We start from the raw sequence: 15517 nt of genomic DNA on the forward strand, positions 1-15517 counted from the left end.
TTAGATTGACGGTGGAGAGAAATAAATGTATATGTATTACATTTAATGACTTGGTGGAAATGAGAAATTAGACTAGTGGTCAATTCGAAAGGGTCCAAAAAGTGAGGTGTGAAACAGCTGAGTTACCCCCAAGGTAATAAATGGGAAAAACTGGGTTTATATGGATAATGGAATGAATTAACCTTCAACTACACACTGTGGAATTCTATGAAACACAATTTAAGCTGTGCATAGTTTAATGATAACTGCAAAGTTTATTTCAGATTTGGAACAGAACAGGATATAAATGTGGTGGTTAAGAGATGAATTCAGCTTCCAAATTGTAAACTCCCCATTTCTACAAAAAAAATGTATGTAGCATCATTCCAGCAGTGCTTGCATACAGAGTATATATCTCTCAGTTGATATGTTATTCTAGGGCTTGTGTTACCTATCATAATTTCTTGATAGAGGGTATCTGCTAAGGGGATGACCATTTGATATTGGGGGGGGGGGGGGGGGGGGGAATGAAGAAATGAAGCTTCTATATTCTGAACTGCGTATACATGATACATTCATAGTATTAAAGTTTGGATGTATCTAGGCTTTTTTAAAAGTATAAGCAAACATGTTTGACCGAGCTGAGCGAGGCAAAAAATTTTTTGAAGGGTGTTGGAGTCACTGAAGGCCCAAGAAGCTATAGAACAAATGATGCAAAATTTTGCTTTCTGGGTGTTCCCCAGACTCTTTCTTAATCTGCGAATGCAAGTTCTGTTTTAATATTATTTTGACAACATCAAAAGACATATATGCATGATAAAGTAAAAATGTAATTCACATAGTTTAGTCTGTGGCTTCTGTTTTTTTTAAACTCATGATCAACTTAATAACGAAATTGCTAAATTACAAAAGGAATGCAATACCAACAGAATACAGAAGGGCAACCAATGAACAAAAGAAAAATAAATAAGAAACATTGATCCTGAAAAATCAGGGGCTATGTCTGGAGACAAGCATTTGGTTTTGCAATTTCCTACATGAGGCATTTGCCTCAATGTAGTTACCGCCGTGTTAAATAAAAGTGAGGTAAGAGTTCCTGAGAAAATATACCTCAAGGTAAATGAAACCAATTTTTAGACATTTCAAGTATATTTAATAAATTATTAAGTAATATTTCTACTTTTATTATTAAAAGATTTGGGAAGTGTATCCCGATTTTTTTGGGGAAAAAAGATGAATTTATGAAGAATCTGGTGCCATTTCATACTTTTGATTAGACCTGCTATGTTATTTATTATCAATAAATTGCAAGTCAGGAAATTTATTTTCAAACTATAACAGAACAAACCATTTATTTTTGTGATTATCAAGGCATCAAGGCTGAGTTTTATTTTCAAAATCCTCCTGCACCCCCCCCCCCCCCCCCCCCCCAAGAATATCAAATGGTCGTCCCCTAACATGAAAGCTTTTAAACCAAGAGTTCCTAGAGACAAATTTGAAATCACACTTTGATTCATTGTTGAATACCCTTTTCACAGATGATTGTGGATATGTTCCAAATGTTGTAACTACAATACAATCTCCTATTCCCCAACTATGATCATGATCTACAGATTAAGGTTGTTGGTAAAAAGAACCATCCTTTCAATAGTTTTAAAATATACCCAGTAAATTGTCATTTCATGTAAGTTTATTGATATGTCTAACAGTTTCCTTTACTCTTTGGTTAGCTTTGTCTACATTATCTGTTAACTTCTCAATGTTGTCCATTTGGATGTCTAATTCTTGTTGTGTAGACAAAGCCACTGATTTAATATTCTGTAGAGTCTGACTTATTTCTGCCACTTCTTCATCTGTTACAATCTGTTTCTGACAGAGAACTTCAGCACCTTCCTGGCAAACATTACCAGGTGATGGTTGAGCTAGGTATGCGGGGACTGTGTCATAACAAATAGGTGTCTCATCATCCACTTTAGAAAACAATTCACCTATGAAAAAAATTAAAAAGAATTCTATAGGTTAAACAACTGATTCAACAGAAGACATTATAAGTTTGAAATTGATTGAGCTGTACCTCATACAAATCATAATGTATTGTTTAATGTGTACATGTAGTTTTTGTACATGTCATGCTGACCATCAAGGGCCCTTGATTGGAATAATAAGTATTCTTATTCTTCTTCATTCTTTTTGCAGAATTAAGCAAATAAAATATGTTTAAACTAAAAATTCATGAATATTCAGTTTTTGGTTGAATAATGTATGTTGATGTGCATGTTATATTTTAGGTGTACATCTTGTAAATATTGGAAAATCAATTTAGGAATAAAATAGGTTTTGGTGAAGAAAAAAAAATCATTAATTTTTAGAAACATTTTTTGTTACTTAGAAATCCCCTTTAATATGGTGTTGTTTTTTATATGTAAAAGTGTGACTTGCTCTTTTGTGAAAAATGGAAAAAATATACAGCTATTTTTTTTCATTTAGTATACTACATTGTACATGTACGTCTACTAGCTTTTTTTTTTTTAGATCATTTTTGACGATAATTAGTTTTTATTTAACACAATTTCATCAGGAGCAACTTCCCCCTTTTCTCATGTCAGAAGTGTGCAAATTCATTCATAATCCTGCCAAATAAACTCATCATAGATACCAGGACTAATATTTAGTATATACGCCAGACGCATGTTCTGTCTACAAAAGACTCATCAGTGATGCTCGGATCCAAAAAAGTTAAAAAGGCCAAATAAAGTACGAAGTTAAAGAGCATTGAGAACCAAAATTCCTAAAAGTTTTGCCAAACACAGCTAAGGAATATATATCAACTTGTTATACTGACTGCTAGACTTTATAACAAGAGGCTCTAAAGAGCCTCTGTCGCTCACCTTGGTCAACAAAGGACACAGATGGATTCATGACAAAATTGTGTTTTGGTGATGGTGATGTGTTTTTAGATTTTACTTTACTTAACATTCTTGCTGCTAACAGTTATCTCTATCTATAATGAACTTGGCTCAGAAGTTTCAGTGGAAAATGTAAGTGAAAATCTACAAATTTTATGAAAATTGTTAAAAATCGACTATGAAGGGCAATAACTCCTTAGGGGATCAATTGACCATTTTGGTCGTGTTGACTTATTTTTAGGTCTTACTTTGCTGAACATTATTGCTGTTTACAGTTTATCTCAATCTATTATAGTATTCAAGGTAATAACCAAAAACAGCAAAATTTCCTTAAAATTACCCAATTCAGGGGCAGCAACCTAACAACAGGTTGTCCGATTCATCTGAAAATTTCAGGGCTGATAGATCTTGACCTGATAAACAATTTTACCCCATGTCAGATTTGCTCTAAATGCTTTGGTTTTTGAGTTATGAGCCAAAAACTGCATTTTACCGCTATGTTCTATTTTTAGCCATGGTGGCCATCTTTGTTGGTTGGCCGAGTTACCAGACACATTTTTAAAACTAGATACCCCAATGATTATTATGGCCATGTTTGGTTTAATTTGGCCCAGTAGTTTCAGAGGAGAAGATTTTTCTAAAAGATTATTAAGATTTACGAAAAATGGTTAAAAATTGACTATAAAGGGCAATAACTCCTAAAGGGGTCAACTGACCATTTTGGTCATGTTGACTTATTTGTAAATCTTACTTTGCTGAACATTATTGCTGTTTAGAGTTTATCTCTATCTATAATAATATTCAAGATAATAACCAAAAACAGCAAAATTTTCTTAAAATTACCAATTCAGGGGCAGCAACCTAACAACGGGTTGTTCGATTCATCTGAAAATTTCAGTGCTGATAGATCTTGACCTGATAAACAATTTTACCCCCATGTCGGATTTGCTCTAAATGCTTTGGTTTTTGAGTTATAAGCCAAGAACTGGATTTTACCCCTATGTTCTATTTTTAGCCATGGCGACCATCTTGGTTGGTTGGCCGGGTCACCGGACACAATTTTTAAACTAGATACCCCAATGATGATTGTGGCCAAGTTTGGTTAAATTTGGCCAAGTAGTTTTAGAGGAGAAGATTTTTGTAAAAGTTAACGACGCCGGATGACGATGACGGACGACGACGGACGACGGACGCCAAGTGATGAGAAAAGCTCACTTGGCCCTTTGGGCCAGGTGAGCTAAAAAGGGTTTTCTGAATATTTTTTTAATTCTTTTCGCTTTACTTAATTTATCACTTAGTAAATTGAAGAAAGGATCTCTTACCAGACTAAAGTCACTTGCGTGCATTGCATATTGGTAGAATAAATATAAGTTGAAATGTATCCATCATTTTATCCCTCGAACATGGAGACCAAGGGAAGTAACTCAAACTTAAATTACTTCATTTGAAACTTATCTATACGTGTAAATGTTGTCATATTTATTTCTTCTTAATCTAAATTTCCTAATTTTTCTTTAATTATTCAAATAAGAAATTTTTCTCTTTTTTGAAACGAAAGTTGAAATGTTTAATTCTAGTCATTAAAGTTGATAATTAATCTTAGTTTCTCAATTTATAATGTATTACACCAATCAAGTTAGATAACCCAAAATTGTCTCACCTTTTGCCATGCCTGTAGAATCAATAAGTGGCTTCTGTTTTCTCATTCTCTTTACTTTTTCTTCTTTGAAGACATCTTCCATAAACTCTACTTTACTTTTTAGTTTTGCATCAAGAAGTCTAAGCACAGGTAGAAAATTTGTACACACAAAGTCATAAGTCAAATCTTGTTGACCTATCCGATATTGTGTTACTGTGATTTCACAAAGTGACAAAACTTTCACCAAAGATATAGCTCTCCAATCAAAATTATGCACAACCTTCTGTTTTTCAGTCATAATGAACAGACCTTGGATACAGACTCTTAAAATTCCTAAGTGTTGATAATTCATCTTTCCCATATCAAGTTTTGTATATAAAATCTCATAGTCTAACTCAGTAGGCAAATCTTTGCTTTGAACTATTTCTAAGCTTTCCCTTTTGTACTGTTGTGGTATTTTCCACTTCCCTAGCCAGCTATCTAGACCAGAAACTATACTGTCTGCAATGTCAAGATCATTGTTAATATCATGCATGGTTGCTAAAGATGATTCAATTTGTGTGCCTTGTTCATGCAATACAGTAACAGCATTATTTAATACCCTTTCTGAATCATGCACACTATGCAGAAGTTTCCTCCCCATTTCTGTTTGGACAAATGATTTTTGAGTGTCAGTTTGTGTTTTTTTCCTTGCTTCTGAGAAGAGATTTTGATGTTGGAAATACTGGAGAACATTATAAAGAGATGTTTGATCTGCTAATGAAGAAACCCAGTATTTTGTTTTGTCTACCAAAGTTATCACTAATGCTCTATAGACCAATCCTGTGAGAGACTTCTTTATGTCTGTAACATCATAGTGGTGTAGTAATCTGATGTATGGGTGTGCTGTTTCTGTCACCTCTTCCAGGAACTCTATATACTCTGGGGTCAGTTTCAGCACACCATACTTCCATTTTCTACTCTCATTGTCATAGAAAGAAACTGACCATGATCTGATTGTAACTTCACCAGGATTAAACATTTTTACCTAAAATAAATAAACTATATTTACATGAAGCAAGACATAAATTCAATGAAATGAAATGAGGAATATTCAGACATAGACCTGTATACCTTATAAATCTTTTATATCACAGATATAGAGATAAGGGGGTATATAGTGATGGAGGATTAAGTCTGTATGTTTGTTCATTCTTATTCACCACTTTTATATCTGCAACTGCTTCTGAAAGATATGGTCTAGACAAAAATGAAAAATAATATGGCACTATTGCTGGCAATTGCATTACTTGCAGGTCTTGAGAAGGATAAGCACGTTTTCAGTAGATAAAATGAGCTTAATGTGAATCAATGAGAGAGTCCCTTAAATTGCACAACAATTTGTTTAAATTTCAGTTTTATATCCCAACCTTATAATATTTCCTGTTGCCAAGGAAACTAGAATTTGTTTATACATGTTATAAGAGTTAAGAATTTTAAAATTGGTTACCACCTCTCATAGTGGATTTCCGTCATTAATCAGGATACATGGCAGGTCTGAATAGGCAATCATGACACATCTCCTTGTTTTTAAATTCATACATGTACCATTTATATTGGCATTTAATCGTTCGAATAAGTTCAAATATTAATGATGTCTTATTTAAAGGCTATCTTATTTTTTTGCTGTGACTGCTTCCTGCAACAGTAAAACGGCTTCTCATGACATTATAATTATTGGACTAAAATCAAATATTAGGCATATTAGATTTCTCAAAAGCTTTCGACACAGTACCACACAACAAATTATTACATAAGTTAGATCAATATGGAATTAAAGGAAACACACACAAATGGCTTAAGAACTTCCTAACTGCAAGATCAATGCGAACCATCATAGAAGGCGAATCATCTGGCGAAACAACAATTGTCTCTGGGTCCCCCAGGGCACAGTCTTAGGACCAATCCTGTTTTTGTGCCACATCAATGACCTACCAGACAGTGTAACATCATCAGTAAGACTATTTTCCGACGATTGTCTACTATACAGAACAATTAAAAATAGTCAAGACCAACAAAAACTACAAACAGATTTGGAACAACTAGAAATCTGGGCCGACAAATGGGGGATGCGATTCATTGCCATAAAGTGCTATGTTCTATCCATAAACAAAAAAGGAGACAAATTCTACATGCTAAACAAACACATCATACAAGAGGTACAAGTGAACCCGTTCTTAGGACTCCACATCTCAAACAATCTGAAATGGAGTATCCACATAAGTCATAAATAACATCAGCAAGAAAGCCAATGCCACCTTGGGCTTTCTTAGGAGGAACTTGAGGAACGTACCAGAGGCATGTAGGAAAGTAGCATACATATGATATCCCTAGTAGGATCGACAATGGAATATGGCACAACAATCTGGAACCCATATACCATGATACATGTATGAAAGAGGATACTGACAAATTAGAAACTATCCAAAACAGAGGCATACGATTCATTAAGAAATATTGCAGGAGTCGAGAAACAGGGTCCATAACAAACATGAGACGACACAGGATTCTACGCGTACTGTACAGATACAGAATTTTTAAAAATGATTTTTATCTAGGAGTAGGAGTGACATTATTTCCTGTTGTAGACCTGGAGATATAAAGGTAGTCTAACTAGTTGAGTTAGGGAAGATCTTCTTTGGCTCAATTGGTTAGAGCGCTGCCTTTAGATCCCGTGATTGAGGGTTCGAATCTCGCTGGTACCATCCATGGATTTTCACATCATTGGCGCTGCGAGCAATTACTACTTGTACAAACAAGTGTATATAGGTGCCTGGCAGTTTGATATGGGGTCATGGTGGTTGACCAGGGGTCATAAGATGACCATGACATATCTAGGTGGAACTGGCCAGAGGATTTCCGAGTAGATGTCTCGGGGTTGTACAGGTAGTGGACCTGTGAGTTGCTCGGATGGATGGTACGCAGCCCGAAAAAAGAAAAAGGGGAAGAGTGTTGTAGACCTGGAGATATAAAGGTAGTCTAACTAGTTGAGTTAGGGAAGATCTTCTTTGGCTCAATTGGTTAGAGCGCTGCCTTTAGATCCCGTGATTGAGGGTTCGAATCTCGCTGGTACCATTCATGGATTTTCACATCATTCTAAAATAAAAGTAAACTTATTTAAAACTATATCATTAGACGGTTTTATCGAACTTGTCTATTTCTAAGAAAGTGGAGTTGCCTTCGAAAAAATGCTATCACTGCTGGTTTAATCTTATAATCAACACATTTCGTCAATCTGTCCCTTGTTCTTGTTTACATTCTACTTTCATTTTCAAAAATAGAGTTGCTTCCCTTGCCAGAAACGATTTTTCGTTCTCAGCCTGTTAATGATTGGTTGAAATTACCATTAACGAAGGAAATTGATTGGACACTTACAGCGGCATGTTGCCTAGTATCATCAAGCGGTAACACGTTTGTGATGGGTATGTTTTCATCAATGTTTACATTTTCATTAATGAAACTTATTTATCTTTAATGATTAGCATGTTCTTAGGACATTGAAAATTAATTGAGACAAATCCTGATGTATTCAGTTTCAAATTTTGCGAAACATAATGCACGTATAATTTTCGATATAAATTTTTTTTTTCTTCTATTTTCACTTCAATCTTTAATTGTAATTTGATTTCAGTACGTTTGTACCTGTTTGAATGGAGGAAGTTTGGATATTATTACTTCTGTGCAATAATTTTAATACCAAATCTTATTCTGTTCCAGGATTTCCACCTTATTGCAGGGTCAAATATGCATACGTGTATAATTTTTAGATAGAAACTATCTTGTTAAAATTTAATCAAGTTTGAACTCTTCACTTAGACAAAAACTATGAAATCTTTAAATAAAAATATCAATAATGCTTTAATACAGAATGGCATGTCCTATTTTGTTTATTGTCTCTCAAAACCATTGGGTAAAATGATGACCTTGTTACAAGACATTACCACAGAATGTACTGACTACTGGCTGTACATTTCTGTATAAACTATGGCAAAATTACTGAATATTTTGCACCTGCCCCATGTATTCTTCTCTCTTCCACTTCTTCTACTTCTATGTGGTAAATTTGCAGTCGGAAATTCCATAACACCGATATACTGTACACGTGTGTCAACCAGTACACGCCAAGTTAAAAATAACAAAAACTTTTGTGTTTTTACAGGAACAAAAACAAATAAAATTATGTGATGTTTGCAACAACTGTACAGGGTTAAAATCGGGTATCAATAGTTACGCCAGGAACTGCCACACACAGACCTGGAAGGCGTCTGTTGTGGGGGCTTGGATGGCACTTTCAGGTACAATGTGGTTGGTTCCAGTCAACAATTGTTCTTGGGATGAAACTGTATTTATAGGCATCTGTTGAAGTGCTGACTCTGGAAAACCTGTCTCTGTGGTATTGTCGGGTTGTTACAAATGTCTTTTGATGTAATCTGGAATAATGACTGATGATTCTCCAAGTACATGTAGGATCTTATAAAGGAGTATGAGCCTGGCTCCTTGTCTGCGTGTTGCTAGTGTTGGCCAGCCAAGTGTCTGTAGGATGTTTGTGACAGTTCCTGGTTCCCGAGAATAGGTTGATGTTACAAATCGGGAAGCTCTTCATTGTACCATCTTGATTTGGTTAATATGGCACTTTTTATATGGGTCCCACACTGTAGATGCATACTCAAGGTGAGGTCGGACTAATGTTTTGTATGCGCTCTCTTTTATGTCTTGTGGGCACTTATTTAAGTTCCTTCTAAAAAATCCAAGTGTTCTGTTGGCTTTTGATGTTGCTTTTGTTATATGGTGGTCCCAATTCATGTCCTCTGATAGTTCTAAGCCGAGGTATGGGTAGTGCTGAACAGTTTCCAGGTAATGTCCCATCATATGGTAGTTGTGAACAACAAGGTTGCATTTTCTGGTTACCCTAAGGATGAAACATTTTGCTGGATGGAATGTCATCTGTCAGCGTCTTGCCCATTCTACCAGTAGTGTAAGGTCTTGTTGTAGCTGCTGGGATGTATCAGAGTTGTGGACGCTTCTGTATAAAAGGGAGTCGTCAGCAAACAGTTGTAGACTGGTACATGGCGATATAGAATCGCCTATGTCATTGATGTACGGCAGGAAACAAAGGGGTCCAAGGACTGTCCCCTGGGGTACACCGTAACATACTGCTTTCATACCACTCATTTCACCATCTACACAAACTTGTTATTTTGTTTGGTAAGCCATGCGCTTATCCAACCAAGAACATCTCCACGGATACCGTAGTAGCTCATTTTCTGCAATAGCCGCTGGTGTGGGACTGTGTCAAATGCCTTGGAAAAATTTAAGACAAGCATACATGTATATATATTTGTTTTATCATATCTAAAGATTGTGCCACTGATTTTATGGTGTTCACCAGTTGAGTTTCACAGGAGCGATGTTGTCTGAAACCGTGTTGGTAGTCCACTAAAATGTTGTGTTTTTCCATGTGGTTCATTACATGGCGGTAGATGATATGTTCCATTTTTTTACAGCATATAGAGGTTAGAGAGATGGGCCTGTAGTTGACTGCTTGGGTGCGATCCCCTTTCTTGTAGATAGCTGTGATGTTTGCTAGCTTCCAGTCTGATGGTACTGTCCAAGATGTCAAAGTCTGGTTAAATATGTATGTTAAAAATGGTGATATTTGGTCCGCTGCCTCTTTTAAGATTCTAATTGACATGTACAATGTACATGTATATTATAAGATTTTTGATTTTGGGCCCAGTTTTCAAGTTTACCTTGGAGTCCAAACTTAGTTCTCTGCTTAAGGCATTTGGAAGTACATATAAGATTAAAAAAAAGGGTTAGCTAAGAGTAGGAATAATTTTTCCAGGTAAGGTAACATGTCTTCCTGCAGACTGAACAAGCACATTAAAAATCCAGCTCAGTGTGTCTGTCTATTACAAACCTTTCGTTATCATAACATACTAACATGTTCTTGTCAGGGGTAGATTAATGGGGTAAGAGGGCTTATAGAGCCACATAAAATGTATTTGATTATTGTAAAAGACTTTTTACCAGTCCAACTCCTCATGCTGTCTTAACAGACAGTCCTCTTATTTTAAAACTTGATTTTTACTTGTCATTAGTTTCCAAGTTTTATTAAAAATCTTAACAATAATCTGGAATAATTTTTCATTCTTGAAAATCAATAACACATGCATGTATGATTTAAACTAACCCAAAGAGAAGTTAGTCATGCTCTAGCTAGGTTAAGTGATATTTCAGTATGGCTAACCTTCCTTAATTAGGATAGTTTAAAAAAAAAAAATCTTTTTTGTATTTTGAATCTGTTTTTTTTGGAAGGAAGGTTTCAAATATATTTTGTAAGTTAATAAATCCATTAAGCATGTTCAGAATACAAAATATAGAACTAGGTTTCATTTATTGAATCAGGCAATATCTGGTCTGGCGACATGCTGATTCTGTCTCCCCATTTCTAGTGTGAACATTAAACCCCAACTTTCATCAACGTGTCATAGTTATTGCTTATTTTTTCGTACAAATATTAATTAAAACTGTAGTCTGCCTAAAAAGGATAGTGTTTAGTGCCTCCCCACTTTCAATTTTGCCAAGTTGACAAAACTTATTTTGAGTTGAATTAGTATGAGCTGTCAACTCAAAAATCCTAATCATTATCTGTAAAACTAAATGTTCTTGTGAAAGTAACATGTTGAAACGTGCTAAGTAAAGTGAATAAATTAATTTGGTGTTACCTTAGGAATAAATGAATTAATATGTATGTCTTAAAAATATACTTTAATCTATTGGACTGACACTACATGTACATACAGAACACAGTGTTGGAATTGACATAAGCAATTTTCTATTATTAAATGGTTGCCCATGTATATGTCAGATTTAAATGGACTTTTATTTTATAATAAGTAAACACATTTAAACAAGTTTTTATATAAAAGAACCAAATTCTTAATTTGTTGTCAATGGTACATGTTTTCAACTAAGAAGAAATTATACCTATATATAATATGTATATGGAAATTTGATATTTAAAAACCCATTTACCTAATAGCAGATAAATTTTGTATGAGATATTTACATTTAAAATGAAATCGATTTGAATTGGAAATAAATTGAATTTTCACATACAAAGAAACAGTTTTATTAGAATTACTTGACAATGTTGACTTTCTTTCAATATCAGGTAAGATTGATATATATCATCAAATAACTTTTAGCAGTTTTGCACTGAAAACAGCATTAAGATTTAATTTAAACTTTAAAATTTGAAATATTAGGTGAAAACCTGCCTGTGCACTTTCAAATTTTGTTGATTTAACGGAATTCCATTCTGATTAAAAATTTCGTTTTGTCCAAAAATAAGATAAACTGATTTTTAACACATCTACAGGGTTAAATCTGTATATGTACAAAATTGTATATATTATAAACCTAGATTTCCTATTTGCACTAGTCAAGAATCTGGTGACTTCATGTCAACACTTATTTAAAAAAAAATGATTATTATATGCAAAAAAGCTGGCGTACATTAAAAGTTAAAACCTTCTCCTTAAAATTTGTATATACAAATGTATAAACAGCTTTATCTACCTACATGTGGATGATGTTTCTCTTTTCAAGAAATTATATATTGTAAACAAAGTGAGTAAATTGTCAAATGGACTATTGAGATAAAATTGGGGAATTATTATGAATATCTTTGTTGCATTAACATCTTTGCATTGCAAAAATTTTGATTTGAAACTTTCACATTTAAGATTATCCTTGTACAAATTTGTATAATTTTTCATTGAAATGAGTGACTTCAGTGAGGAACATGATACGATCAGTAGTTTGTTTATAATTTACTATTGACTTTAGATTGTTGATTTGGTGTCAGAATAACCAATAACAATAATTTATACTGTTTCATTTAAATTGCATTAGTTTCACTTTGAAAAACGTTTAAGTATAGCCAACCTCTTTTTCTTTTCAGGTGTTCCTTAAAGAAAACTGATGCTGAAAATGGAAATAAGATAGCAAAAATCCCCACACGTTAACATGGGGGACCCAAGGTTATATGCTGGTATGGAGGATGTTTCCTTGAAAAAACATCTGCCTTTAAGACAAACTGCTCAGAAACCTATGCTTAAGTACCAGCCAGTTGCTAAACAGTTACATGCCTTCCATCAATCTGATGGTGTATACTCACCTAATGATGTCCACCATTCATACAGCAATCTCAGCCAGGCATCAGACATTGAACCAATGGTACCAGCACCCTTTAGGATAAGTCGGACCAATAACTCTGTTTCTAGTTACAGACAGGGAGGTCAGACTTACGTTTCACCAAATAACATTGGAAAGCCAGTGCCACCCACAAAAAGTAATACTAATCCTTATGCTCGCCCATTGAGTGCCAAAGATATTGTAAATGATCTTCAGAATCAGCAGTCACAGAAAATTAAAAAAAATAAAAGTGCCCTTCAAGTTAATCCTGGCCAAAGTCAAGTGCCTTTTCCAGTTAATTCTTTTATGCGACCACAAAGTGCTATTAAGAAAGAGGCACCTATAACAAAAGAAATAATATCAAGACTTAATGAGAACAATAACCGTGAGCAATCATCATCATCTAGTGGATCCAGAACTAGTCAAACGTCAACTCCAGTCTCTGAAACAGCCAAATCCTCATCTGTACTCAAAACTGTCACTTCAAATTTAAACTTAATGAATGGACAGGTTACAACTATTGAGACAAATGGTACAACTGTTATTCAGAAAGTCACACCACCTGCAAACTTCAGTGCTCAAATTAACAACATTATCACTAAAGTGACGGAGAATCCAAAAATAATTCAAAATGGACAAACAAAACCCGTTGTCAGACAAGTGTCTTCTATACCCAAGCCTGGAAGTGCTAGCAATTCAAATTCAAGTAAATCCTCTACCCCAGAATTGCCTTCAAAAGTTCGTAATTTAAATTACACACCAACAAAGCCTTATAATGAAGTGATGAACCCACCCTCTGATGAAGAAGTTGTGGTAAATAAGACACAGGGCAATAAACCACTGCAGACAACTGCTACTACTGTCACTCCTCCAGCTGAACCAAAACCCAAAAGCATAACAAGCAGTGTCTCTGCTACTTATATCAAGACTTCTCCCATTGAAAATAAATCTAATGGTGGCAGCAATACCATTGAAAATAAATCTAATGGTGGCAGCAATACCATTGAAAATAAATCTAATAATGGAAGCAATACAATGTTTTATAGAAAAGGATCAAAATCTGAAGAAATGTTGCATGAACAGCGACCTCCAGCTGTAGGAAGTCCAACAAAAGGGAAGCAGAGAGAGAAATTGGAGAAAGCTGATAGGGCAGAAGAAGGCTCTGAGGATGAAGGAGAAGAAGACGAAGATTCAGTTCCTGGGTATGTATAAAAACAAGATTTTAAAAGACAGTTTCATTATTTATTCCTGGTAATTGAAATATGTATTTTTACATTTGTTTAATTAAATGTAAATACATATACATACATAGATTATGATATAAGAAGATGTGGTATGAGTGCCAATAAAAATGACTCTCCATCCAAGTCACAATTTATAAAAGTAAACCATTATAGGTACCATACATGTTTGCGTTTTTAGTGCAGAAATTTATATCAGTTTAATATTGCAATGTATGCCTTTTTGAAGTTGTTGAAGTTTAACTACATGATTAACCAAGTTGTTAGATGTTCCCTGATAATCTGACATTTCCCACACATATTAATCAGACAAGAATATTGTGTTCTTGTCAAATCCTCTTAGGCTTAACAAATAATTTGCTGATTCTTTTAAATCTTTTGTCTTATATAAATATATACATAATTTATCTTTAAAATATTTTTTTTAAAAACTACAATGTAGTCTTGTGTGTTTAAACTTAAATACATACATATATCATGTATATATACTTAGTGCATGTAAGACAAATTAAAATATTTTAAATGAATATTTTATTTACGACTTTCATTGGTGTACGATGTACATGTATGTTCTGCATTTTGAAGTTGAGTTATTAATATGAGTTAAAAATATGTATCTATTTTATCTGTCCATCATACATGTACTCATACACAGGGCTAGCATTAGGCCTAAAATGACAGTTATAAATTGCTTTTCCACTCTCCTGTGAAATGATTTGGCGGCAGTGCCTATTTTTACAGTTGAGTGTTAGCTTTTTATCTCCAACAAAGAACCAGAAAACCCAACCTCCATTCGTGTTCCAAGAAGAACAGACATCAAGAACTAGACCAAGAAAAAAAAACCAAAATATTATCTAAAGATACACTTTCTTATACATGTCATTGCATGTACATATTAAACAATGTCGACATCTTATTTTTTTTTTTATAAATGGATGACATATGCGTAACTATCACATGTACATGTACAATGTATAAATGTTTTCCCTGAATCTCACTATATTGTTATTGTGATCTATTGAGATTGCTTTAAACAAGGAAACATTGTTTTTTTAAACGAACACCAAGGCATGAAATAAACAAAACAATTCATGTTAAATACTATCTAACTAAGTTTATTTGTAATGTTCTTAACATCAGATTGGTCAGATGTTTTGTTCTTGTCTATGATCTACAAATTGTCATGCATCTTCTGTTCAGTTTTTTATAACATGTAAATGTATCATGTGCATAATGTCAGTGTGAAATTTTAGTGTATGTGTACCTAGATTTAGCAAGTAAATACATGTGTCTATGTTTGGCTCTGAGTAGTGATAATTGTCATAAATTTCAATGAATTGATAGGTATATAGATATAAACTTGGTATTCAAATCACATCTGAGGATTTATAATGTTTAGAATAAGTTAAATTGTTACAAGTTTTTCATGTTTAAATATATATACAAACATATGTATTGATCTTGGTTAATTCTAAATTCTTTCATGTTCCCAGTGAAGTGCACTTTGTGCA

At 33.9% G+C, this 15517-nt stretch overlaps 2 protein-coding genes across 5 annotated transcripts in view; one reads left to right on the forward strand and one right to left on the reverse strand.

Moving 5' to 3' along the window:
- Positions 1 to 1651: 1651 nt before the first annotated feature.
- LOC143064926 (synaptosomal-associated protein 47-like) lies at positions 1652 to 7884 on the reverse strand. Of its 2 annotated transcripts, none has more exons than XM_076238141.1 (3): positions 7742 to 7884; positions 4546 to 5551; positions 1652 to 1967 (listed from the first exon to the last, which is right to left on the reverse strand). In XM_076238141.1, exons 2-3 carry the CDS (start codon positions 5543 to 5545, stop codon positions 1660 to 1662), a joined length of 1308 nt encoding a protein of 435 aa, XP_076094256.1. In that variant the 5' UTR covers positions 5546 to 5551; positions 7742 to 7884; the 3' UTR covers positions 1652 to 1659. The 2 variants fall into 2 exon arrangements, with proteins under 2 accessions (XP_076094256.1, XP_076094257.1); XM_076238142.1 differs by having other exon boundaries at positions 7714 to 7865.
- An 11-nt stretch (positions 7885 to 7895) lies between these two features.
- Positions 7896 to 15517, forward strand: part of LOC143064924 (tubulin monoglutamylase TTLL4-like) — a 45633-nt gene continuing 38011 nt past the window's right edge. The window contains exons 1-2 of one of the 3 annotated variants that reach the window (XM_076238136.1): positions 7896 to 7985; positions 12533 to 13967. In XM_076238136.1, the coding sequence (XP_076094251.1) occupies positions 12598 to 13967 (1370 nt within the window). In that variant the 5' untranslated portion in view covers positions 7896 to 7985; positions 12533 to 12597. Of the gene's footprint in view, positions 7986 to 10077; positions 10199 to 11624; positions 11741 to 12532; positions 13968 to 15517 lie in introns of those variants that run through there. The other 2 variants (XM_076238138.1, XM_076238137.1) reach the window with 2 other exon arrangements.

The sequence above is a fragment of the Mytilus galloprovincialis genome, chromosome 2, assembly GCF_965363235.1.
Source record: "Mytilus galloprovincialis chromosome 2, xbMytGall1.hap1.1, whole genome shotgun sequence".
Taxonomy (NCBI): domain Eukaryota; kingdom Metazoa; phylum Mollusca; class Bivalvia; order Mytilida; family Mytilidae; genus Mytilus; species Mytilus galloprovincialis.